The sequence below is a fragment of the Podarcis gaigeae genome (assembly GCF_964106915.1).
Source record: "Podarcis gaigeae genome assembly, chromosome: 6".
Lineage (NCBI taxonomy): Eukaryota > Metazoa > Chordata > Lepidosauria > Squamata > Lacertidae > Podarcis > Podarcis gaigeae.
The window spans coordinates 68,019,493-68,047,033 of NC_139682.1; the positions used below are offsets into that span (position 1 = coordinate 68,019,493).

Here is a 27,541-nt window from a genome sequence, read left to right on the forward strand (position 1 = left end):
GGCACACACAATATTTTATTTCTCTGTAACAACTCCAAGCCTTGTATGTGATGCAGCAGCCTCACAGTGGTCAGCTCCATTCCAACAACAGTATTTCATTCTTTCTTAGTTTTCCCCTCCTCCAAACATTGCTCTAGAAGTCTAAAAGCGATTCTTCTACAAGTTCACTAACAAACCATCTAACTTTATCCATGACACATGCCATTCAGTTTCTTTCATAGCTTTCTTTTTCTTCTTTGCCTGGGAAGCACTGTGATGTCTTAGTTTACATGTCTTTTGTGTCTCCAGAAAAATGGAATTTCTTTGTATAGAAAAAGAGCATGTCACCATAAAATTCCAGTCGCCCCCCCCCCCCTTTCTTCCCAAAACTTCTTTTCATCTTTCCCGCAGATGTATCCAATTTCTCCATTTCTCCAGCAGTTGAAAGATATCGGCCCTGGCTGATAATCTCCTCCCATTCCACAGCTAATATCTCTTCTTTGGTTAATTTCTGTGACCCATGCTTAGAGAAACCCTTGACATTTGTGCTTTTGACTTCCATACGCCCATAATGTCTGTGGGCCTAACTCTTTAACAGACTATGCTGGTTCATTCAGTGCTGTCACTGTGACTGATGCAAGCTGCAGGCGAACTTTGACCTCCTGAAGCCTGGCGCCGTTGCTGGCGGAGAGAATATTAAACGCAACCAAAAATTAAAAATGAACAAAACAAAAATCATATTGGGGGAAAAAAAGAGAGCTGTTATTGCTAGTAATCTAATTTGCTGAACCCTTGCTCTGACTAAGTTGCTGAGAAGCTCAGTAATTCTTCATCATGTTACAATAAATCATTTTACTTTCTTTTATATATCAGCTACTCTTAGGCCAGATAGCCTGAGCAGACAGACATGATGTGAGTTGTCCAAAGTGAGTCATTCCACCTGCTGTCTTCCGTGTTGTTGGATGGTGCTTGTGGGCCTCAATCCCTGTTAGTGTGAGAGGTGGCTGTCTGTGCTTAACATGAAATCTATGTACTTGTCCATTTTTTTCCATTCTTTTCTTTACTCCATCTTCAGATAAATAAATAAAAACCACACACACGAGAGGAAATGTTAGAAATGCTATATATTAAAATAGTTGCTTGCCAGTTACGTGGGTTTATTGTTACACATTTGCCTTATGTTTCGTATGTGACCTGATTCCTTTTTTTCTTTTTTTAATTTAGTGTTGTTTAGGACAAATTATGTTGCGTTCATTCCCCCCCTCCCCGAATCATGGTGTTGCACTAAAAATATAAATGTTGATGAATAAATTGCTTTGCATTACATATGCAAGTGCATGGAGTGACCATTCTTTTCCTTGAGGGAAGAGCTATACAACTGGGTACTAAATTGTTGCATTTGAACCTTTTCCATTTGTTTTCAAATTCCTAAATTCAAAGTATCATTGACGCTCCACGGAAAAGCAGTATTACTCTGTAAAATTCTCTCTCTCTCTTCTATAAGGTGCGTAACTCCTTACACTTTTGGGGAAGTCCCATCCCCCTCCTCACGTTCCTCAAGTCTTACTTTCAAGTACAACTTTGTCCTGAACTACATTAAAAACCTTTATAGAATAAGAACATTGGGCTCTGGTGTTGGCAATAACCCGAAGATGTCCCTTTTCTGTTTCAGGACATTCACTGAACAATGCCAGGGATACAAGTGCCATGGATACTCTACCGCTAAATGGTAATTTCAACAACAGCTACTCTTTACGCAACGGAGACTACAACGACAGCGTGCAAGTTGTAGACTGTGGGCTAAGCCTGAATGACACCGCCTTTGAGAAAATGATCATTTCGGAATTAGTACACAACAACCTGCGGGGCAGCAGCAAGAACCACAACCTAGAGCGCACATTGCCAATCAAAGCTGTGATCGGCGGGAGCAGTAGCGAAGACGACGCCATTGTAGCAGATGCTTCGTCTCTGATGCACAGTGACAACGCCGGCCTGGAGCTGCACCAAAAGGAACTCGAGGCGCCTCTGATTCCCCAACGGACTCACTCCCTTCTGTACCAGCCACAGAAGAAAGTGAAGACGGAAGGAACAGACAGCTATGTGTCCCAGCTGACGGCCGAAGTTGAAGACCACCTCCAGTCCCCCAACAGAGACTCTCTGTACACAAGCATGCCCAACCTCAGAGACTCTCCTTACCCGGAGAGCAGTCCCGACATCGAGGAAGACCTCTCTCCCTCCAGGAGGAGCGAGAATGAGGACATTTACTACAAGAGCATGCCAAACCTTGGAGCTGGCCATCAGCTTCAGATGTACTATCAAATCAGCAGGGGCAATAGTGACGGCTATATAATTCCCATTAACAAGGAAGGATGTATTCCGGAAGGGGATGTTAGGGAAGGACAAATGCAACTAGTGACAAGCCTTTAATAGTGTAGCAAAGGAATACTGAAGGCCACATTGCAAGTATTAAACAGACTTAATTGGCCCCATGCAGGCTCCCTCATATCTGCTCGAAGCGACAATTTCTGTTGTCCCTGTGGTTTCTCCCGTGTAAAGGAGACGACTGGACCTTGCAGTTCTGTGAATTTTTATAAAACAAAGCTTTGTATATACACAGAGTATACTAAAAGAATTATTTGTTACAAACAGAAAAAAAGAGATACCATCAAGGTATTTTAAGATATCTTGCTGCTGACGTAAAAGAGATTGTGAAATACACACACACACACACACACACACAACGTTCCAGCCATTTTACTGCAGCAGTTTGTGAACTAAATTTGTAAATATGGCTGCATCATTTTTTGTAGGCCTGCATTGTATTATATACAAGACGTAGGCGCTAAAATCCTGTGGGACAAATTTACTGTACCTTACTATTCCTGACAAGACTTGCAAAAAGCAGGAGAGAGATTCTGCATCAGTTTGCGGTTCACTGCAAATCTTTTCCATAAAGGTAAAGATTGAAAACCTGTCTAACCACTAGCAATCAAGCCACAGGCCTTATTTCATATATTTCCTCAACTGTACAATGAACTGTTCTCATGAAAAAAAAAAATGGCTAAAGAAATTATATTTTGTTCTATTGCTAGGGTTAAATAAATAAATAAATAAATACATTTGTGTCCAAACAGAAATATAATTGTCATTAAAATAATTTTAAAGAGTTTGAAGAAAATATTGTGAAAACGCTCTTGGTTGCACATATGCTACAAGCTGTCCGTCCCCCTCCCGCCCCCCTTTTACACTTGGTTCATAGTAGCGTAACATGTTTAAAAAGTTCTATCCATTTTCACTTCTTTTTCCCTGTAAACAGTGCTCTGCTTTGACGTTAGTATTTCTTCTTATGTTTTAAATTTCTTATTGCCAAAAGAACATATATTTTTTTCCGGGCAGAATTCTTTTAGATGCCAATTAATTTCATGCCTTGCACACTATGAAATTTGGGTTGTTGTTGTGGTTTTTTTTAAAAAAAGAAAAATCTATATCAGGTTATAAATCACTTCCCTTTTCATTCTTTTAACTTTGAGGAAGGCTGAAAGGAAGGGAAGTGGCCAAAGGGACAGACATACTAGTGAATCTCAAACAAACTAATGAATTAAAGGTGCCTGACCTTTTTAAGCTAAGAGAAAAAACATAAATACTCTTCCATATTCCTCCTGCCTATATTTAGTAATTAATTTATTTTATGATAAAAGATCTAATTAAATGTACATTGTTTCAGGGTTTTTTTTTGCTTTTTTTTCAATCCCTTTGTGTAAACCTGTTAATAATGAGCCCATCACTAATATCCAATGTAAAGTTTAACACCTGTTTGACAGTAAATAAATGTGAATTTTTTTTCCAAATAGGTAAAACGCTCTTTCTTACATATGAGTCATAAGCTCGATTATTCACCGTGTGAGCTGGCTAAATTCAGCTTAGCATCACTCCCTTACAGTTCTCAATTTATATGGAGAGGTCTGGTGTAGGAGCTGCCTATATATCTCTATTGAATAGAGGTCATTGCTGCTACTTGATATTCTAGTCATAGTCACATATGATCAAGATCAGAAACATGAGCTCTGTTACAAAAGTGTTCGGCAGCCTCCTCCATTTACATAACAGATTTTTTAGAAAATTCAAATAGGAATATGATTTATTAAAAATAAAAAAGGATGCAAACTCTGCAGTCCTATTTCAGGCAACTGTAATTATATGGCTATAATTAGTGATAAAGATAAGCTCTTGTTGCAGAGAGAGAGAAAATACTAATATTGCAGCTTTTATAGGAGTGCCGTGAATATTCAGGGCCTTGCAAAATATGGTAAATCACAGCAGTCTTTTGTGATATGCAAATTAGCGTTTCTGTTATTACTACTATTAGCAGATGGGGAATCGAGGCAGGAAGCTGATACTTTGCCCAAAGCTTTATAGCATGAAGCGGGATTTAATTTCGGATGCACTACTTTGGAACTGTCTGTTCATTCCTTTTCACTAATTTGCCCATAGATTATTCGAGATTCCGGGTTTTCATTTGCAAAAGCTTGGATTTAAGTATTATATACTGATTTTTTGCTAAATTGTTGAATTATTCCCTCCGTGCTCACCACTTTTGTTGTTGCAGCCCTGATTATTAGAAAAATCAAATCCACACAGGTACTTTTATATATTCATTTTGCCAGCATTTTCCTTAATTACAGCTATTTGGTACAATCCGCCAGGAAGTTCTGCAGAAGCGCCATTGGCTTGCGTTCCTTAACTTCCCAATGGCCTTTACATATTGATTAATGGGATTTCATCAAAAGAAAGCTTTTGTGATTTATAGCTGCTATGCATGCCTAAGGAAGGACCAGCAAATACACATTGAGTTTCATCATGAGTTAGGGGTTGCTTCAGATCAGAATGATTTCCTAAGCTCACCTGGCCTTAATTTTTTTGCAAGGAAATCAGTAGCACCCTCCTTGATCATTATGTCTGTATGCACTTCATAGTCAAAGTACTTGGTGGCTATATGGGGTAAACCATAGGTAGGCAAACTAATGCCCGGGGGCTGCATGCGGCCCAATCGCCTTCTCAATCCAGCCCGCAGACTGTCTGGGAATCAGCATATTTTTACATGAGTGGAATGTGTCCTTTTATTTAAAAAGCATTTCTGAGTTATTTGTGGGGCATAGGAATTAGTTTATTTCCCCCCCTTTCAAAATATAGTCCGGCCCCCCACAAGGTCTGAGGGACAGTGGACCAGCCCCCTGCTGAAAAAGTTTGCTGACCCCTGGGGTAAACCATAAATTAATATGGGTCATAAGCTAGAATTACGACACAGCTGTCATCTGTGCTTAACGCCTGGGAATCATTCATATCCAAAGCATCTTATATGAACATCTTTGTTGGGAGGACAGCCAGTTGTCCAAGTCTTTCCTCATTATGATCAAGTCTTTCTGTAGATGCAACCTATGGCTATTAAGTTTTGCCATATTGTGGTATGTGGGGAATGCAATTGGTAGCACGCAGAATGTTAGAGGCACATGATGCAGTTAGCAGATCTGGTCCTGCGAACTGCCCAGAATGAATTCCCATAAGCCATGTGTTGTAAGGTGCCCTGAGCTCTTTGAGGGTAACAACAAAGTCCAGCTAATAAATAAAGTGTACTTACATCATATACAGCTGGTTTCCATGAGCCTATAAAAGAGAGAAAAAAGACGGTTCATTCGAATCTTCACTACTGCTATAGCAGTCAAAACCAACTGACAACGAAAGAACTATGTAAAGGAAGTGAGCCGATAAAGGCTTGAGAATTATACAATTATTTTGTTAGCTGTTTTTTCTTACGACAATTGCTATTAACTATGTAGAGAAATTATCAATATATATGATGCTAAACAAGATTAAGTTAAACATCCGTGCTAGAAGCTAGATGAACAAAAAAGAACAGAAAAGGAAGAGTGGAAAAGACAAATGGAAACAGATAAGACCAAACAGAATTTACAGGCATATTTAATTCATAAGAGTTGTGTTCATTTGGTGATCACTTATTTAATGCTCTATTATTCATTGATTGTTTAGGATGCTAACTAACTGAATAGTTTCTCTCTTTTTGCCGCCTTTGTTATAAACAAATCTGCAGCTAGTTTAATGTGCTTAAAATAATACAACATTCTTATTGTTATTGTTTAATTACACAAACCACCATGGATAAATAGTGCGAGAAAATAGCTCCGCTACAGTTTTTGCAGAATTTATTTATTGCCATGGGGCTGGGATGAGTGCTCTGGCGGTACAAGGAAATTCGGAACTAAACAAAACACTCAAGTAAAATTCAGAAAATGGTAAGGGAATGATATATTGCTTTGCTTGGTGTGTGTAGGTATGTGGTTTTTAAAAACCTGGCATTCAACGCTTACAAGAGCGCTGCAACAAAGAGAGAGTATGCATCCACAAGGAATCATTGTAGTTAAAGGACAAGGACATCCGGCTACTCCTTGCTAATGACTTTGACATTAGTTCGAGATCTTGTTTGTAATATATGAAATGTATTTGTCACCTTTTAAAGAAACGAAAAAAGCATCCATGGAATGGAACCTTATTCTGAAGGCAAAACTCTTAATAGCCACAGCATATCTCAGATTGGGAGAATCTTAACCAGGATCATTTAACTTAGTGGGAAGACAAGGAAAACTACCGTATTTTTCGCTCTATAAGACGCACCAGACCACAAGACGCACCTAGTTTTTGGAGGAGAACAAGAAAAAAAATATTCTGAATCTCAGGAGCCAGAACAGCAAGAGGGATCGCTGTGCAGTGAAAGCAGCAATCCCTCTTGCTGTTGTGGCTTCTTTGATAGCTGCGCAGCCTGCATTCGCTCCATAAGACGCACACACATTTCCCCTTACTTTTTAGGAGAGAAAAAGTGAGTCTTATAGAGCAAAAAATACGGTAAGTTATGTAGCAAGATTGCATAAAAACAAACAATAAATGCAGCATGGAGGCAGGAAGGCTATAACTGGTTGTCATCTCAAGAATCGGAAGGGTGGAAATAAACCACACTGTAGCTGGAGTCACATGGCCGTTTATTTCCTTTTCATAACTTTTCCCTAACTTAAGTTCCACATTATATTTGAGCTTTCAGATGATGTGCTCACTTCCATGTTACTTGCTTCCGGGGGGGGGGGGGGGAGAGTGTTTGCAAATAGTAAGAAAATGTGTGTGATATATTCCACAATAGTTCCCAAAATGCCTTTCACTGTGTGTGAAGGCTCAAATACAACATGAAAATGAACAGTTTTGTGAAAATGGAATAAACTTCCATGTGACTACAGCTTGTGTCCTCTGAGCTCCTTGCCTGCCTCACCCTGCCATTGCTTGGTTGGGGAACAGTATTTCGCAGGCTTTGTTTCCGCCTCTTGCATGCAACCACACAAGGCGGCCGACAAACGCAGCTCAGTGCTCCCCAAGTAATTTCCACCGCCCAGGCTTTGCCAAGCCAGTAATGGGCCCTTTCTCTTCAGTGCAGGCTGGCCCTGGATATAGAAGGCTTTGCATTACAAAGACAAAATATTGTGTGGCACTTCACCTTTCCCTACCTCAAGTCTGTGTAACATTAAATGAGCTATGAATTGTAAGGTACTTTTATGCTATAGTGTGTCATAGAACTTTCAAATGTTTTATTTTTAAATTTATTTTATTCATGCCAAAGTATGCCAACATCCCTTTTGACTCTATTACGTCTCTGCTTCTTTTCAAACACTGACCCTAACAAGCATTACGGGCAGGCCACTATCCCTCTGGAACAATGGGCTAATATTGAAAGATCTGAACATCTACTTTTTCTCCTTGGCTTAATTGCCTGAAGGAGGTTTTTGTTGATTGGGTTTCTGTTGCTATTGGTTTCTGTTAAACTGCAGTAACTCTGCATTGGCTGCTCATCTCATTAGCTGCTGGTTTTGTTATTTTATCTGTGATTATATTCAGGTCTTTAATTGGAAGACACCGTAAGGAAGTTTACTCCTAAAAGATGGCACATTAATATTTTAATAAACAGGCAAGAACAGAGGAGCTGCCATAGAGCAGGACAGAATCCTTCTCCATCTAACTTGATATTATCTACTGTGACTGGCAGCAGCTATCTAGGACGGCCTTCTACAACTTTGTGTCCTCCAGATTACCTGGATTCCCAACCCCCATCCACCCCTGCATGGTCAGTAGTCAGGAATGATGGATGTTATCAGATACATCAGGAGAGCATCAGCTTGGGAAAGGCTTGAGAAAGGTTGCAGGTATGGTTTGCCCCTCTCATCCGCTACCTGGTCCTTAAACTGGGAACTCCAGCTATTGAACCAGGTATTTTTCTGTCTACCATTGAGCGAAAAAGCCTGTTCAAAAGCCCGCTGTGCAAAAGTATTCGTTTTACTACAGGCATAATTCTACCTGCTTTGGAGAAACAGAAAGATCTGACCTTGACCTCATGGAAACCCTGAGAAAGATGTCTTTGTTTGCTTTAAAAATTGCCTTTTAATGCGGCTTTAGTGGCTGCATTAGTGACACACAGATTGCTTTCAGTGTGCTATGCAAGATTGCTTGCCATTTATTTGGAATAGCATTCTTCATCCATTTCTATTTTCATAGTGTTAAAAGCCTGCACCTTGTGTGGCAATTGGTCATTAGCCATTTTTGAATGAAACTTTACAAGACACGTCTTGCAGGAATTCTATAGACAGTCCTAGCTGTAAGCTTTCTTAATGGAGTCGAACACTTCATTCCCCACCTGCACAGTGGAGGTAACATCTGTTTATAGCCTCGACTTGGCGGAAGATTATTGCACTTTTACACCCTGATGCAAACTGGAGAAAGCAAGGAGGCAGAAGCATATTTCTGACCCATTCTAGTAAATGCTGTGAGAATGGTAGGCAGAAGTATGGGCACCCCGAACAACACAAGCAGTGGTGGTGCTTTGTCCCCATTGGGACTGGTAGGGTGGAAGGCAGGGAGGCCAACAGGCAAAGCCCAGAGCCAATGATCAGCAGAGCCAGAAGCTGATAATGGGGGAACCAACTGATTTAACCCCATCTGCCTCCCTCTACAAGGACAAAACTGAGACTGAGGAGGTGGAAGGGGCACCCCTTGGGCTGGCTGTAGACAGGCATGGCGGGGTCTGACTGAGTGCAGACCGAGATTATCCACATTTGCACCATATATCTAAAGAAACAGCCATGGTTTCTCCAAATGATTTGTGGAGCTGTAGTTTGTTAAGGATGCTGGGAAGCCTTAGAAAACTCCTATTCCCACCGCAGAGTACAGTGGTACCTTGGGTTACATACGCTTCAGGTTACATACGCTTCAGGTTACAGACTCCGCTAACCCAGAAATAGTGCTTTAGGTTAAGAACTTTGCTTCAGGATGAGAACAGAAATCGTGCTCTGGCGGCACAGCAGGAGGCCCCATTAGCTAAAGTGGTGCTTCAGGTTAAGAACAGTTTCAGGTTAAGTACGGACATCCGGAACAAATTATTTAACCCGAAGTACCACTGTACAATTACCAGAGTTCTCTGGGAAGGGGCATTGATGGTTGAACCACTTTGGGAACTGCAAATTCTGAGAGGGGAACGGGGGTCTTTTAGCAACTCATAGCACCCTTAACAATTTTGAGAAGTAATTATTTGGGGGAAGCCATTTATTTAAAGTGGTATGCTGCTGCTTTAAATGTACAGTGCTTAAGGGCCCACAGAATTGGAAGGAATGTCAGTGGTCCTTGAGACCAAAGCCCTGCTGATGCAGCAATTCCACTACAGCATCCTTGAAAAGTGGCGATCCAATCTCTGCTGGTTTCAAGTGGTATCATGGGGCTTTCGATGTATGACATTAATTCTACCATTGGGGAGGGGTGTTCTAATTGCCCTCTCACACCCATTTTCCTTAGCAATGCGCCATGCCTCATTTTCCTTAGTAAGGCTTTTTCGGTGTTCTGAGACAAAATAGCACCTATTCCCCCCTCACACAAACGTCGTTCCTCAAGGCTACTGACTCCGAGCACCATAAAATAGGCTGTGATTCTATGCATCACTGACAGGAGTTGGAAGAAATGAAACAGAACCAACCTTAGCTGTGTTTGCCTGTGTGTGCTTGCACAAGCATTTAAAAATGGTTCGCAAAGAGGCTGCCTTCTGCCTATGCTATTCACACCTGCAATTAACGTACAGGTGGCACCAGGGTACCCCCCCCCCCCAAATACAACAATTAATTCATAAGTGCATTTACACAAACTGCGTGACGTTCTGGTGGCTCAGCATCTCAGAAGAGATACTGATGAAGTTCTGCATCTCAGAAGAGATACTGTGGAACTGGAAAAGATGCAGAAAGGGGCCGCCAAACCAAACAAGTGTCGGGGGGGGGGGGGGAAGAGTTATAATATTTGGGCCTTTTTAGCCCAAAATTAATGGAGGATAAGGTGGTCTTACAGTCACGATGGATATAGCCTCCAGTACCTTTGTTGGTGGGTACTATTATTCTGAATAATAGTTACTAGGGAGAATATGCAGGCGAGTGCTAAGGTGTTCTGTCCTTGTCAGCTTCCCATAAGCAATTGTTCAGCCATTGTGGGAACAAAATCTTGGTGTGATCTAGCCTCTTATTTCTCATATCTTGTGTTGCATACGTTCTCTTATACATAATTCATTCTGCTTCTACTACAGTCGTAGCTTGGTTTTTGACAGTTTAATCCATTTCGGGAGTCCATTCGACTTCCGGAACAGTTCGAAAACCAAGGCACAGCTCCCAATTGGCTGCAAGAGCATCAGACCTTCGGCTTCCGATAATCATTCAAAAACCGGAACAATCACTTCCAGTTTTCGATCGTTTAGGAGATGAAACATCTGAGTTCAAAGGCGTTTGGCTTCCGAGGTTCCACTGTAGTTACTAGAAATGCTAATATGCTATACAAAGTCCCATCTCCTAACTAGGGGATATTTTCTTTTTAGCAGCAATATTTCACCATGCATTAACCACACTGTTTCAAGAATATTTATGCAATCGCCAAGAGGGCTAGAAACTTGCTTTGGGAGGGGGGTAAACGAAGAGTGAAATGTTTTGGATGTTGAACATTGTGAAAATGTGCTTTTTGGTAGAATCTCACAATACACGGAACGCTGAGTGTTTGCCTCGTCTTTTTTCAATACACGATTCATGCACCCAGTGTGGCTGAAGAACTGCACCATAATGACTGAGTCTCATTAAAATTCAAAATTATGAAATGGTGTCTCTGTGTCAGTGTGTCAGATATATGTGTGTGTGTGTGTGTGTGTAAGGAGGAGTAAAGAAGGAAGCATATCTTTCAGACCGCACTATTGTCTGGGATTTCGCCATCACTTCAGGGACAAGTGCCTGGAGATGAGAAAATGCCCCATGCTGCTTATAGTTAAAGAGGGCTCTAATTACATGCTGTCCTGGTGATTGTTCTATGGAGTGATAGATGCTATATTTAAGTACATTTCATCTAACAATTTCTGGGGCGATTGTGAATTAGAAAATCAAGGCCAACTTGCTCACAGATTATTCTGTTCTGGCTTCTGTGCTCTTTGTCTCCTTAATTCATGCTCCCTCTAGCTTGCAATTTTAATTAGCACCTGCTTCCATCGCATGTGGGTTATGGCAGACTGTGTCACTACACACAGCCGTGGGAATGTCAGGTTCCATTTGCTACAGTAAGTTGCGATCCCAAGCAGACTTGACACGGAAGTTCCGCGGCAAACATCTGGACCTAAACAGTTAAGGGATTGTGGTGATCACGTCCCAGACACCAGAATACATCTGCATGCAACAGTGGTGTGTGGTCAGTGGACTAGGGGGACTAGGCTAGCCCCCTAAATGTTCCCAGTAAATTAGAGTATTAAAAGCCTGCATGTTCTTCCCAAAGTCTAGGAGGCTTCCGCCCAGCTTTAGAGAAGCAGGTACGATGCTCATGTGTGCAATGTTGGGAGGTCACGGCCTCACACACGTGACGCCCCCCCATCACCCTCACAAGCTGGCACCTCAGGTCCTAACTGTTCCCCTATAAAATATTTCACCACTGGCATGCAGTACCATTCAGATGTCTGGTGCCTGCCATACACTTGTGCCCTGAAGCAGTGAAACTGAGCCACCAGCATAACCATTCATGAGTTGCCAGCTGTTGGGAGTAGAAGTCGTCCTTAGGGACACGGGTGGCGCTGTGGTCTAAACCACCAAGCCTCTTGAGCTTGCTGATCAGGTCAGCGGTTCAAATCCGCACAACAGGGTGAGCTCCCGTTGCTCTGTCTCAGCTCCTACCAACCTAGCAGTTTAAAAACACACCAGTGCAAGTAGATAAATGGGTACTGCTGCGGTGGGAAGGTAAACAGCATTTCCGTGCGCTCTGGATTCCATCACGCCAGAAGCAGTTTAGTCATGCTGGCCACATGACCTGGAAAGCTGTCTGCGGACAAACGCCGGCTTCCTTGGGCTGAAAGTGAAATGAACGCTACAACCCCATAGTTGCCTTAACCGTCCAGGGGTCCTTTACCTTTTACCTTTAGAAGTGGTCCTAGGATGGAGAAGCACAAACAGAGGCGCCGCCTTACAAATTGGTATTGATTTAGGATTTATTCTGCAGGGGGAAAGATCCCCCAAAGCCAAGTGTATTTCAAAAGCCCTGAATCCCAGAGTTTGTGTCCTTCAAGAAAGCATCTTTCTAGAAAGAGTATCTCAAGAGAACTTATTCTTGCAGAAGACAGCTCCAACATTCATTGCCCTTGAGGAGCATTTTAATAATATTGGATCAAACCTGGAATGCAGATTTGAGCTTTATTGTTAATGTCACTAAATTCCTTGCAACGGTAACTGAAGGTTTTCTGTTCTTTTCTCTGATCTAGATCCTTGCCTGTAAGAGTTTATCTGCCGTTTTCCCAGCTGTGTCTTCTGTACTCATCTTCTCCCGCTTTCTTTTCCTGTGCTAGTTTTGGAACTAACATAGCTTTGTTTCTGAAGTGTGTATCTGAAGAAGTGTGCATGCACACGAAAGCTCATACCAAGAACTGACTTAGTTGGTCTTTAAGGTGCTACTGGAAGGAATTTTTTTTGTTTTGACTATGGCAGACCAACACGGCTACCTATCTATAGCTTTGTTTGTTAACCTTAACGGACGGACACACTGATAATTATTTTCTAAAATAAGAAATAGAGGAGGCGGGGTTTAGGTGCTGTTGTACAGCCAACATATCAGACGAGCTCCTTGAATTGTAGAAGTTGAGGCTTTTCTTTCATTTATTTCTACTAACTCTAGAGTCAAGAGTTTTTATTAACGCATCCTTCAATTTCGAATCATGCTACTTTTATGTTCGTTTTTAAAAGCTTCATTTGATGGTAAATGTTCAAGAAAAGGTTATTGAGCTCATTCAGGATTCTCCCCTCTGTGCTATCCATTTACCAAGACAGTACTGATAGTTGAATAACTGGATTTTATTTTTTTCAAGCAAGCTAAACTATAATAAATTGCATTGAGTCTTCTTAACAAACAACTTTAACCTGAACGCATTCACTTCTGTTAAGTAAATCTCTTATCCCATTACCTTTTAAAACACTTTTTTTAAAACAGAAAGGAAGAGATTAGGAAACATCCGCTAGATTCCAGTGCCTCAATGATGAGTTGTATCTCTTCTTTCAAACTACCTGCAGCAGTATTGAGACCATTAATATGGCACAGTTTGATCTTGAAGTGCCACTGGGCTGCATGCCTCAAGAAGAAAATCAATAGACCAGACAGAACGGATGAGATCCTAGATTCAATATTTTGTTATCTAAAGAGATCTGGGAGGGAGGAATTTGTGAGGGTACAAAACATGAGAAAGTAGCCACACTGGAAATTGCCTTAGGAGCCCAGAGCACTGCTGTATGCAGGCTGTGGCTCTTCAGGATTAAACCTGGGACCTTCCCATGCCAAACAGAAGCTGTACCACTAAGCTGCAGCCCTTCTCCAAACCTCTTGTGGTGAAAATCATGTGTGGATTTTGTGGCGCTGTGTGCGGCGGTAAAATACCTGCCAGCAGCATGCCAGCAAGAAGGCTGTCTGAATGGCAAGACTATTCAAATTTGTTAAGACACGGAACTGAGAACTGAGCTTGGTACTCAATATCAGGCTTGGATCCAGCATAGTGCTAAGTATACATCCTCTCAACTCAAGGATTTCCACTTGTGAAACGGGACTTTCCCACTTCTTCTCAGCCTGCGGGCTCCCCAACTCTGCTCCAGATTGCTCCTGAGGACAGATTTTGAGGGGAGTGCAGAACAGTTGCTTAGTGCTATGTTGGATGCAAGCCACATGTATTTTACAAGGCTAGTACCATAGATTCAAACCTGCCTATTTTCAACTTTCGGCCAGATCGCTATAAACAGGGGTCAGCAACCTTTTTCAGCCGTGGGGCAGTCCACCATCCCTCAGACCATGTGGTGGGCTGGACTATATTTTGGAGGGAAAAAATGAACGAATTCCTATGCGCCACAAATAACCCAGAGATGCATTTTAAATAAAAGAACACATTGTACTAATGTAAAAACACGCTGATTCCCAGACCATCCACGGGCCAGATTGAGAAGGCAATTGCAGCCCCCAGGCCTTGGGTTGCCTACCCCAGCTATAAATATTGTTTATACTTGACAATCACGAGCCCGGGACAAGCACACCAAACTCTACACTGCTTCTTCCACACAAAGGGTGTTGCAGTCCATTTTCTCAGCAGGTTCTCTGTTGTCTTTACAGACAAAGGTAAAAGATAAAGGACCCCGGGATGGTTAAGTCCAGTGAAAGGTGACTATGGGGCGCGGCACTTATCTCGCTTTTCTGGTCGAGGGAGCCGGAGTTTGTCTACAGACAGCTTTCTGGGTCATATGGCCATCATGACTAAAATGCTTCTGGCGCAACGGGACACCATGATGAGTGCCAGAGCACACAGAAATGCCATTTACCTTCCTGCCAGAGCAGTATCTATTTATCTACTTGCGCTGGTGTGCTTTTGAACTGCTAGGTTGGCAGAAGCTGGGACAAAGCAACAGGAGCTCACCCCGTCTCAATGATTCAAACCACCAACCTTCTGATCGGCAAGCCCTAGAGGCTCAGTGGTTTAGACCACAGCACCACCCATATCCCATCTATAGAGACAACACCATTAGTCATCCTCAAGCTGCCAACCCATTGAAGCTTAATGCACCCAAACACTTAGGCTCAAAACGGTACATTATGATTCTTAATCCTATGCCCATTTATTTGGGTTTAAATCCCACTGAACTCAATGGGATTTGCTTCTAGGTAGATATACGCATATGGTGTTACATGGTTTAGGAGTCTGCCGGCCATATTTATTAAATTTATTTAAAATATCGTAGGCTGTCCTTTAGGGTCAAATCCATTCATGGCAGTATCCAGCATAGAAATTGAATATAATCAATAACAAAAAAATTCAAAGGGTTGGGGTGCTTGCAGCTAAACCTGCCCTAGGTCCTTTTTCATTTAAAAATACTCTCCCCAAACTATTACTTCATCTTTAGAGAAAGGAAGAGTCCTCATATCCCACCACCCCCATGCTAATTTATGAATGAAAAGGCAGCTTAGTGAGTACAACTTTGACGTGGAAAAGAGCCTGATGGGAAAGGGCTATGCCTGCCTGCCCGCTTTTACTGCCTGGAGCCTGCCCAGGCTGCTTTGAGTTTGAAAACACAGAGGAAAGAATAATGTCACTCCACTTAATGCACAGTTTGAGCCTCCATTTCATTTATGAGCCTCAGCCAGAGTTCAGATCCCAGGTTTTACTTTCACCTCAGAGTTTGTTCTGATGGCATGCCAGCAGCCAGCTTTCATTAACGGAACTTCTCACACAAGTGATGTAGACAGACACACACTCTCCGAAACCTCCCTCTCCCTGCTGACCATAACATCTCTCATTGCCTAGGTTACAGACTGTTCCCCACCTAATGTTCCTTTCTATGTATGATGCAGCATTACAATATTCTGGATGATTTCATGGGATCTCGTCTATGACCAAGGTGACATAGGACACTATTTCCTCCCAGTGGACCTTGATAGGGATGAAATGACATACGGATTGCAGGCAAACAGCAAGACAAACCAAACAGCATTGCCTCGAAATGTCATGATGTGAACCTTTCCAAAAACCACTAGTTACCCTAGTATGCAAGTTGCTTCCATGGCAGGAGGAGAAAGCTTTGGGCTCATCCATCCTGACCCTTTGGAGATGTGCACATTTTAGTAGGAGCTGGAATCTTGCCTACATTATAGGCAAAAGCCTGATCACAGAATCATACAGTTGGAAAGGACTCTGAGGATCACCTAAGTCCAACCGGCTGCAATGCAGGAATATGCAGCTGTCCCTTATGGGGATTGAACCTGCAACCTTGGGGTTATCAGCACCACACTCTAACCAACTGAGCTATCCAGGGCATTCCAATCCAGCTCATTCACATACACACACCTATTTCATGTGAAGGACGTGCTGCATGAACAGGATATTTATAGGCATAAACCCTGGTTCATATTAAAGTTTCCAAGTGTTTGGTGGGGAAGGCTATGCAAGCCTGAAATTCATTACCATGCCTTGGTGCATGTACCAGTTAGCTCAAGCCTCATGACCCTCCAGATTGTGGTACCTCTAGCTTCCATCAACTTCGATCATTGGACATGTTGGCTGGGGATGATGGGAAGTGGAGTTCATCGCCATCTGAAGGACTGCATGCCCTCCACCTCTGCCTTTGATGCTAAAGCTATGGGGAGCCTCACCTTTAAGCAGATGGATAGCAGATGGACATATTCATGAGTGCGGTTCTCTTCTCAGATTTATAAAAGCATGATTTATTGCAATTTGGTTTCCCCACCCACTTCTTCCACTGTTTTAACTCCCAGCCCTGTTGTTCAGGGAATTACAATGTGCCTAACTGATACAAATGTGAAGTGGCTACCATTCTGAAACTCAGCAAAACAAAAGCATTTCCAGGTCACCCTTTCAAGGGTTTCATTCATTATAAAAGGTGACATCCTGCTGTTCCTGGGGCATCCTGCCCTTGAGTCAGCTCTGAAGGATTGAATGCAAGGCAAACAGAGATGCCAGCAGGAGAGCAGAGTAAAATAAAGAGCTCAGCCTGGCAAAGATTAAATTAAAATACCTGCCTTTCATCAAGTTATGTATTCAATTTGTTGAATTAAAGTTATACAGCTCATTACATGTCTCTTGGCATAGCGCTGCTTGCGAGAAGCAAACTCAGCACCGGAGCCACAAGGAAATGGGAAAAAGGCCAGCATTGCTTTTAATGTTCAAAAGCCACGAGTGGACCCTCCAGGTGTGGGAACACGGAGGAAAGTGGCCTCAAGGCCGTCTGACAGCCAAAAGAGCAGGAGCTAAGCAGCATACAGATAAACAGACCTGCCTGAGAGCAGTCCAGCTCTGGAGGGAAGCATACGCTTTTTATGCACCTTGGCACGAAGAACCAGATGCACAAATATAAGACGGGGGACACCTGGCATACCAGCAGTACATGTGAAAAGGAGGATCTAGTGGTCTTAGTAAACCACAAGCTTAACATGTGCCAAAAGCGTGATGCAGCGAGGGGTGGGATCTAATGTTATTCTAGGCAGCATCAACTGAAGTATAGTGTCCAGATCAGGGAAAGTAGCAGTACCACTCTATTCTGCCTTGGGCAGATCACACCTGGGACTCAGCTACATTAGTAAAGAAAAAAGTGTTTTATATGCGTTATAACACTGTGACACCAGATGGCGCTGTGGGGTTCCGTCTTTCGCCAACGTGATTTCCCACTTTCAAGTTTACAATGTGTTTTCCTGAAATGCTGTTTTTGATGTATCTAGTTCAAGCCATGGAATACTATGTCCAGTTCTGGGCACCACAAACAACTTAAGAAGGAAGTTGACAAGCCAGGATGTGTGCAGAGGAGGGCAACCAATAGGATCAAGGGTCTGGAAACGAAGCCTCATGAGGAGCGCTTGAAGGAGCTGGGTATGTTTAGCCTGGAAAAAAGGAGACTGAGAGGAGATAGGATAGACATCTTCAAAGGGCTGAAGGGCTGTCACATGGAAGAGGGAACAAGCTTGTTTTCTTGCTCTGAAGGGTAGGACTCGAATCAAGGGCTTCAAGTTACAAGAAGGGAGATTCCGAAGAGCATTCTGACAGCAAGAGCTGATCAACAGTGGAACGGTCTCCTTTGGGAGGTTGTGGGCTCTTCTTCCTTGAAGGTTTTTAAGCAGAGGTTGCCTGGCCATCTGTCATGGATGCTTTAGTTGAGATTTCTACTTTGCAGAGGCTTGCCCTGCAACTCTATGATTCTATGACTTCCAGAGGGGTTGTTATAAACCCTTAGGAGGTTATCAAGATGAAACTCCAGCCTTAAGTATGTTATATGTATCTGAGCAAATGTGGGGTCAATTACGGAAGTGTGAGCACCCACCTTCTTAGTGTTAGATTGCTATGGCACCTTTCATAAGTGGCGAGAAGTTCTGGGGGCTCAGCGCTTTCCAGGATTGGTTTCATTTTAAAGGAGGTCGCCAGAGGCTTATGGCACTTTGGAATATATGAGATTTGTTTACAGATATGCAGGTTGAGCAAATGAGGAAGCAAACTAGCTTACGGGGTCTCTTCTCCGTTTCGGGGGGCGCTTCTGGTGCCCGCCGAGTCCCATGACCACAGGCTTTCGCTGCCTGTGGGTTTCCGATGCGGGTCTCCTCTTCGCCGTAGCGGACGACCCGTTTCTGCGGAGCTCCCCCTTCACAACTAGAAGAGGGCAGCCATTGCCGTTCGTGCCGCCTCCGGAAGCCCCTGGTTTTATTTTAAAGGAGGTCGCCGGAGGCTTATGGCACTTTGGAATATATGAGATTTGTTTACAGAGATGCAGGTTGAGCAAATGAGGAGGCAAACTAGCTTACCTACTCCAAAAAGCAAAATCCACTGCCCAACTCAGCTTTCTAGAGAGACACCCTTGTGTCTCTACAAGCTGCTTGCAGACCCTTCTACACTCAGCTCAGTTCTCTTCCTGGGCCCTTCCCCACCCCCACCCCCCGAGGATCATCTTGTCCTACCACCTGCAATTCAAGACTCTCAGCTAAAGCACCCATGAGAGATGGCCATCCAACCTCTGCTTTACCTCAGTACGTTTATCTTCATACATGTTACTTGGGCTGGAAAAATGCATTTGGAGCATTCGGAACTGCATTCAGAGAAATGTGACTTTCAAATGATGGCAACATTTTGGTTCGCACATGGTTTCATGAAATGCAAATTATGTAAGTTCACCATTAAATGCAAAATGAATCCCATCCCTATTCACAACAGTCGAAGAAGGCCCTTTTCAATTTTTTCCCTGATACAGTCATACCTTGGTTGTTGAACGCCTTGCGACTTGAATGTTTTGGCTCCCAAAAGCCACAAACCCAAAAGTGAGTATTCCGGTTTGCAAACGTTCTTTGGAACCCGGATGTCCAACGCAGCTTACACGGCTTCCGATTAGTGCATGAAGCTTCTGCAGCCAATCAAAGCGGCACCTGGGTTTTTGAACTTTTTAAGAAGTTGAACGGACTTCTGTAACGGATTCTGTTCAAGAACCAAGGTTCAACTGTATTTACCAATTCCTTAGGCTGTGTGTGTACATAAAGCTGAAGAAAAGCACTTTCGTTTTCCCACATTCATTCTCTTTTTGTCCGCCTTACACAGACATAGGGAAACTTGGCCCTCCAGATGTTTTGGGACTACAACTCCCAACATCCCTAGCTAATGGGACCAGTAGTCAGGGATGATGGGAGTTGTAGTCCCAATGCCTGTCCTTACACTTCAAACTTTCCCTGTGACTCCCAGCAGCAGCCTCGGGAGAAGCAGAAAGTGTCAACCAACAGCAAAGGAACTCATCTGCAGCTAAGACTTTGTGTGGGCATTTCGGGGAGCAGGGGAAAGAACTCAAAATGCCACAAAGGGCATCTAGGCTTTAATACACCAGATTCATGTTAAGACATGGGCAAGGCAACAGTTAAGTCTGAAACAACAACCACAACAAGTCCCTGGTCACAAGGAAAAATAAGCACAAACTCATAACGTCACTGCAAATGCGATCATCGCAAAAATATTTGCAAAGCAAGAATTCCTAAGCCCTGAAGGTACAAGCATATCGTTCTTCCATCTAAAAGTTTGCTTAACTTCAGCTCAGGAAGTCAGAGAAGAGCCTTCACACACCGATCCTTCCCTTTTCTCTCTTTTTCAAGATACAATCCAGAAAAAGTTACCTCTCATCCTCTACCTACTCAGTTAAGAGTTAGGCAGACTGCTCTGTACCTTAATAGTTTGGGCCTCACCGCGCATCTCCGTGGCTCTCCCCTGCGTTTCATTAGCTTATCGCGCCGCAAACACTGTTCCTCATCCCTGTGTTCTTTTCTGCAGCTCGGCTGGTAAATTTAATGCTTATTGCCTAATCACATTCCTCTCAACAGGTGAGGAAGGATAAAACAGCTGGGGGAAAATGACAAAATATTGTGCACATTTTCTGGTACGTAAGCAAGCTGGCTCCCAACTTCACAGGCAGCTACTCCCAGCAGCTCCAAAAATGCAGAAAAAAGGGGGAGGCCTAAAGGTTAGTGAGAACTAGTCAGCCCCAGGAACAAAAAACAGAGGCGAAGTTGTCCAAATGCCATGTTTTGTGCTCTTCCTTCAGAAAATTTGTTACCATTGTTAGTATGGTAATTTGATTTATTATCTACTCTTCACCATAAGGGCCCACATAGGATCATAGCAGTTTAATACTACAAAATGAAAAACAGAAGACCTTCCAAGTATCCCTATTTTCCAGGGACAGTCCCAGATTTACTGAAGCAGTTCCAGTTTCTGATTTGATCCCGGAATGTCCCACTTTTCCTTAAGGTAAAGGTAAAGGTAAAGGTACCCCTGCCCGTACGGGCCAGTCTTGACAGACTCTGGGGTCGTGCGCCCATCTCACTTAAGAGGCCAGGGGCCAGCGCTGTCCGGAGACACTTCCGGGTCACGTGGCCAGCATGACAAAGCTGCATCTGGCGAGCCAGAGCCGCACACGGAAACGCCGTTTACCTTCCCGCTGGTAAGCGGTCCCTATTTATCTACTTGCACCCGGAGGTGCTTTCGAACTGCTAGGTTGGCAGGCGCTGGGACCGAGCAGCAGGAGCGCACCCCGCCGCAGGGATTCGAACCGCCGACCTTTCGATCGGCAAGTCCTAGGCGCTGAGGCTTTAACCCACAGCGCCACCTGCGTCCCTTTTCCTTAGAACGTCCTTATTTTCATTGAAGAAATGCTGACATTGTATGGAGTTATCCAAATCCCTGAGCCATCTGAAGGCAGCCCCATAGAGGGAAGTTTTACATTTTTTACATTTTTTAATATATGTTGGAAGCCACCCCGAGTGGCTTGGGGAACCCAGTCAGATGGATGGGCTATAAATAGTAAAATTATTATTATTATGGAATAGGATGTCCCTATTTTCATCAGAGAAATGTTGGAGGCTATGACAGTTTGGGACAAGAATAAGGTGGGTCCAAATATCTCAGGTGTTAAAGCCCAACATAAAGAGGTGTGTCTTCAGAATATAATGCAAGCTGCACAATGAATAGAGCAGAAGAGCTTCTCTGGGGTGGGAATTACACAACTTAAGAGGCTGCCCAGAGGATGCCCTCTCCCGAGTTGTCACCTTCTGAAGTTCTGAGTGGTGGAAGAATCAAGAGCATCCCTCTCTGCTGATCTTGGCACCCAAGGGTATCTGTAGGGAGGGAGGTGGTCTTCAAGATACTTTGAGCCTAAGTCATACAGGGGTTTCAGAAAACTAATGTGAGCATCTTGAATTGGGCCACAAAACTGGAAATCAACATACCATATTGGCCTGGATATAAGCCACACTTTTTTTCCAAATTCCGACCATGAAAAATTAAAGTGTGGCTTAAATTCACGGCCTTACAAAAATGTACTTTTACTGCAAAATGGAACGGGTGTGAGTGCCTTCAGAATTTTAAGGGAGCGGCTTGTATTCAGGTATTGTCTTTTTTTCTCCCCCCCCCCCTTGAATTTTGAAGGTGCGGCTAATATTCAGGTGCTGCTTATATTCGGGCCAATATGATAGCTGCTTTAAAACAGGGCCTCTGTGAGTTCTAAACGTAACCCCAGCTAGTCATCTGGCTGCTGCGTTTTCGACTAGCTGAAGTTTCCAAGTAGTTGCCTTCAAACCAATGGTCTGATTTTTAATTGACCAGCTGTCTCTTTAGGAGGAAATAGTACGTATAAAGCTACTAGAACAATATGCACCTAACAGAATCCTTGAATGCTTAAATCCTTGGGTGCTTAAAATCCAAAAATCCTACATTAAACATGAAAACTTTCCTGCCTGAGATAGCTACACTAACCAGTGGATGGCAGGGAGCCATGCATCATGGGAGCTCAGCCCAAAGTCCCCTTCTCTACTCACTTTCCCCCGTTGCACTCTGCACATGCTCTGGGGTACTCTTGGTCTGAGTCACCCTTTTGTGGCTGGAACTTTGGGGAGGAGGGAGAAGGGTGAGTGTTGCTTCCTTTCGTTGGTTTTGTGAAGAACCAATACGGATGTGGCGCCAAAGTGGCAGCAGAAGGAAATATCTGCAGTGTGCAGATCCGCTGAGAGTGGGGCAGTTCCCAAATCGGAAGGGAGAGATATGAACAAGTTGAAAATCCTCACATGCTCATTTCTACGCTATGCTTCAGGTGGCTGCATATACACTGTGGAAGCACTTTGCAACCTCCCCAGGAGAGGTTTATGTTTTGGTGCAGTGAAAAAAAGAACATGCATCTGATTCACACCAGAATTGGGTGTTTGCTATTCTTAAAAAAAAAAAAAGTGTAGTCTTTGACGGTAATGAATGAAGCGACCCTTGTCCCGAGACTGTTAGACAAGCTGCAGTTTCCAAACAGCTTTACCAAACAGCTGTGCGTCTTGTATGATGTAGCTAAACACCTACACACTTTTCTCCAAGGTTGCATCTGATAACATGTCTGACCTGTGAGTCTTGAGGACATGAGCAAGGAAAAATGATGGAGGGGACAGCTTTTGGCTGCCTCTTGTGACTTCCTCCTGCACCAGCATTTCACTCGAACAGGTCTTCAAGGCATTTTTTGGAACAATTCATGTTTGGCGATTCCAGATGCCAAACATGCCTGAGGTTTCCAGTGAAGAACATGCAATGTGGAAACCAAAACAGTGCAGACAAGCCACGGAGCTGTGATTAGTCATGGCTGCCTGACATATGTTCCCCACAGTGTATTTCTTAGTATTTAAAGAGAGAGAAAATTCCATATTTTACGATGCTCCCATGTTCGGAAGCATGGATTTATTTCATAAAATTTATACACCCCTTGATTCTTTAAAAAACAAAAAACGCAAAGCGATTTACAAAAAGACAGAATCAGGACATATGTAAAATAGATTAAAATGTACAGGAAGCTAAAATACTAAAACAGATTATAATTCGCATCAGCCTTTCTAAGCATCTGGGTAGGCATAACAAGAATGTCCTTAGTGGGTGACGAAAATCTAGTATGGATTTAATGACTGCTGGTTTAAAGATCAGAATTAAAGATATTTTGTGTGGGATCTAGTTTTACAAAGCTGAGAAACGGCAAAGTAAGTCTGATGCCCCCAAATCTGTTGACCCTCAACACTCTGAAGTAGATTTGGGGATGGTGTAGGGGGCACATGGGGTAATGAGGGGAGGGGAAAGCCCCACTGCACAAGTGGAAATTGGTCCACTTGTTTAGTTAAATACCAACCTTTATGTATTGCTAGAGGAAAGCTCTAGCGAGTTGCCCTGTGCCTGTTTCTTGCTTACATCAGCAGTGGGCAGAATGACTCACAGATACGCCATTTTTATAAGCTTGTAATGACCAACATCTGTTTTTACCACTCGCCTTAACTGTAGGAGCTCTCCTGTGCTTCTATAATCCGGGCTGCTAGCAAGGAAAAAATATTTTCATTCCCCCTCTCCCAAACTCTTGATCACAAACAAATGTTTAGTTTCTCTCTTCACCACTTGTAACCTCGTTCTTGCATTTTTCACCCCTAATAAGCGCTATTTCATGATGGCAGGCGAACACTTTTCCTCCTCGGCTTAGATCAATACCTGTCTGAAAGTATTTGTTCACCAAAGGGGTAAAGCTTTTGCTCCTTCTCCCCAATGAACTTTTGCTCTGCTCTTAACATTACCTGCTTGTTACCTTAGATTCCTCTCTGTCTATTTCCTGAATGCTACTTGCCTCCACAGGGATTGTCAGAGAGTTAAAGAAAGTAAGTGTGGGGGGGGGGGGAGAGGGAGAGAATGAGAATGCCTAGCACATATTCTTGCTGTGCCTAATTAAAGGATTCTGCCAGCTATGGAACAGAAAGGCAAAATTAAGGTTTGATTTTACATTCTAGATACAAACCATGTTCCAGGGGTTGTTTACCAGCAGCGAAAAAGAAACTGGGAGGCACTGATCAAATGGGGATAGGTTGCACTAGCTGTTCATGTGTTTTGGACAGGAACAGGAAGATAGGCACAGTGGTACATTCTGCACAGAGATGTTTAGAAATTAAAGTAAGTGACTTGCTCCTGAAGTCACCTCTGTTCAAGAGCAGCCTTTGTGGAGCAGTAAAATTATTTGGATGTTCAAAGAGAGTGCAGAATTAAGAGACGATGCTCAATATAAACGGGGGTGGGTGGAGGGCAAGGTTAAATCGTTCTTCAGGGGCTTCTCAAAGCGCTGAATTAGAAAGGAGCAATCCTGCCAATTTCCATTTCTCTCAGCTTCTCATTTTTTCCAATCTTCAATCCTGTTTTCCACATTTCCACAGCAATTTGAGGATTATTATAATATATAAAAAATTCTAATCCTCATGAAAATTCATCAGCATTTTAGTGTTAACTTTTCCTAATAAACACATATTTTTAGGTGGTTTTGGCACTTGCCCCCCCCCCTAGTATAATGCATGTTTATATATGCTATTTTCACTAACAGGTGCATTTTAATGCACGCTTTCTCCTCATATATGCATTTTTGAACAGTTTGGTTGGAGAACTATAGCACAACATTTCAGAGAAAAATAGCTATGTTTGGTTCAAGAAGTGCAAGTTACCTTGTTCCTTATCAAGAGGCAAACAAAACTGAATTTCTCACCCATCCCTAGCACTGAGCAAAACCTTTAACCTTCGCCCCTATTCCAGTACTGAGCACACGCATGAAGATTATGCCAAACACAACATTTTTTTTTAAAGACAGATGCCAGTTAATACCACATAAGGCTCCTCCACACAAGGGGAGATCTTTGTCACATCAGGATCCACCTTGCATGGAGGATTCCTATATATGTACATTTGTAATTTTACTTTTTATCGGAAAAGATTGACCACTCACATTGCAATATTTCAGAGCAGAGTACAGAAATGCCAAAAATAGTGCAGTTAAAATAACAACACAGCACACAAAGAGGAACAGTTCCCCACCCAGTGCAACTTTTAAGGTCCAGAGGCACATTTGGAAATCAAAGAAACTGTCACGAGCACCACAAAATACCCATTTAGCAGCGGAAAAACTTGGAATTGTTCAGATACAACATCCCAAAATTGACTTCCACCTCCAAAGCAATTAAAGCGCAGATGGGGGGAGGGAGAGAGAGAACAGGAATCCCTGCTACACAAACAAACAAACAAACAAACAAACAAACAAACATCCCCTTCATTTTAAAAGAAAAGCGTGAACTTTGGGCAAGAAATGAAAGTGGCTCTGAGGGCACTGTCATCCCATTCTGTGACTTTGCACGGTCACAGAATTGGGGCTGGGGGCTAGTTGGTGGGTTTTTGCGGCCTCCTCACACATTATTCTGATGCTTGAAAGGGTTTGTCCAAATTCTCCTTCCGTCTCTTCACAAACTGCACACCTGAATCTCTTCACATAGACAAACTTTACCTCAGCCTTCTCCCCTTACCTGATGGGTGTGCTTCACCTTCTCCAAACCTGTTCTGGGTTTACTCACAATCCTCCGGAGCGGATTTGGGGAGAGTACATGGTTGGGGGGGGGGGGAGGCAGGAGGAGAGGACTTTTATCTCCTGCACAAACAGAAACTCTATTGCTAATGGAACTGCTTAACTGGATACCACCTTGAACTCTTTTTGCCCAGGCAGGCGCATTACGTGACCCATGAGAGCAGCAAAATAAAAAGGCTGCACAATGGTGATAGGGTAAAACCAGGCCAAATCTTTGACAGCAGCAGGCAGAGTAAGGGTTGGCATGGCATCAGGCCCCAGGATCAGTTCCTCATTCCACAAGGCCCATGTTGATGGAATGGATCCGCCCCAAACTCTTTCCATGGGTGTCGGCCAGCGTTGAACCTTGCCGTGGTGCAAGCCAAGCAAGCGAAGTCTCACTGGGAAACACGGGTGCAGATTCCTAACAGGCAGATATCCCAAGTTTGGGGTGCAGTTGTCAATCGTCCCCTTAGCCCCCCCCCAATACTATGTTGATCCTGCCCAATGCCATTTCCACCACAGTCCAACAGACCTACCACACAGTCCAACTCCCATCAACCTGCCCCCAGAGCCAACCCTGAAGACCCCAACAAAGATCTTCCAACCAAATGTCATTGCTACTTTACGACAAGTGAACTCTGTGCAGGCAAAACAAGTTTGAAAGCTTAAACCTGACCAGATTACCATACTACCCCCCCCCCCTTGCCAATACAACACACACCGCTGCCTAGGTGTGTTGCCACTGCGCCACATCCACCTTTTGTGGGGCCCATGCTCCCCTCCAATAGTGTCCTTACAACCAAGACGACCAGGAGATGCACACTTCTAGGGGGCTGCCAAACCACCAAGCCATTTATTTATTTTTTAATGGCCAACTCTAAGTCAACAACACAAGCAGTCAGAAGCATTGAATGTGTTTGGAAAGCACTGGAATAAACTCACACCACAGCAGTTAATTCAGTTTATATTACCAATGATAGCATATAGCCTCCCATCAGATGTCATGAAAATAAACAACTATCTGAATTTTAGAAGGCATCTGAACACAGCCCTGTTTAAGGAAGCTTTTTATGACTGGTGTTTTAATGTGTTTTTAATCTTTTGTTGGAAGCTGCCCAGAGTGGCTGGGGAAACCCAGCCAGATAGGTGGGGTAGAAATAAATTATTATTATTATTTTCATCATCACTTCAGCGCTAGATGAAGAATAAAAATTGGCCACCAACCATCCTGCCCCACCCTGCCCTGCCCCGCAATTGCTGGTTAACTTACCAAGGAATAGAAGCCCACCTGCAGCTGCAAGACAAAATGGCTGTGAGCTCCCAGGGAAGCAGCCTTCATTATATAGGTTCCCCCCCCCCTCCTCCTTGCAGCAAGGGCTCATGGGACAGCTTTTTCCCATGAACCCATTCTGCACAGGGAGAATAATTTTTACCAATCTAGACTTTGGAAGGCTTATTTTGGAAGCATTATAAAAACCCCTCGTTCGCGCAAATGTTGTAATAGCCCAGCCTACACTGCAACGAGG

The 27,541-nt window shown here is 43.3% G+C and overlaps 1 protein-coding gene and 1 long non-coding RNA gene across 29 annotated transcripts in view; one reads left to right on the top strand and one right to left on the bottom strand.

Moving 5' to 3' along the window:
- The window catches only part of ADGRL2 (adhesion G protein-coupled receptor L2), a 353,211-nt gene extending 349,384 nt beyond the window's left edge, over positions 1-3,827 (top strand). For 12 of the 28 annotated variants that reach the window (XM_083743186.1, XM_083743175.1, XM_083743197.1 and 9 more), the window contains one exon: positions 1,652-3,116. In XM_083743186.1, coding sequence (XP_083599312.1) covers positions 1,652-2,406 — 755 coding nt within the window. In that variant the 3' untranslated portion in view covers positions 2,407-3,116. Of the gene's footprint in view, positions 1-852; positions 906-1,651 lie in introns of those variants that run through there. The other 16 variants (XM_083743180.1, XM_083743193.1, XM_083743191.1 and 13 more) reach the window with 3 other exon arrangements.
- On the bottom strand, positions 1-27,332 carry LOC310846682. The gene is made up of 2 exons (XR_014565464.1): positions 27,286-27,332; positions 1-5,640 (listed from the first exon to the last, which is right to left on the bottom strand). It is a non-coding gene; the product is annotated as an uncharacterized lncRNA (long non-coding RNA).
- Positions 27,333-27,541: the final 209 nt, after the last annotated feature.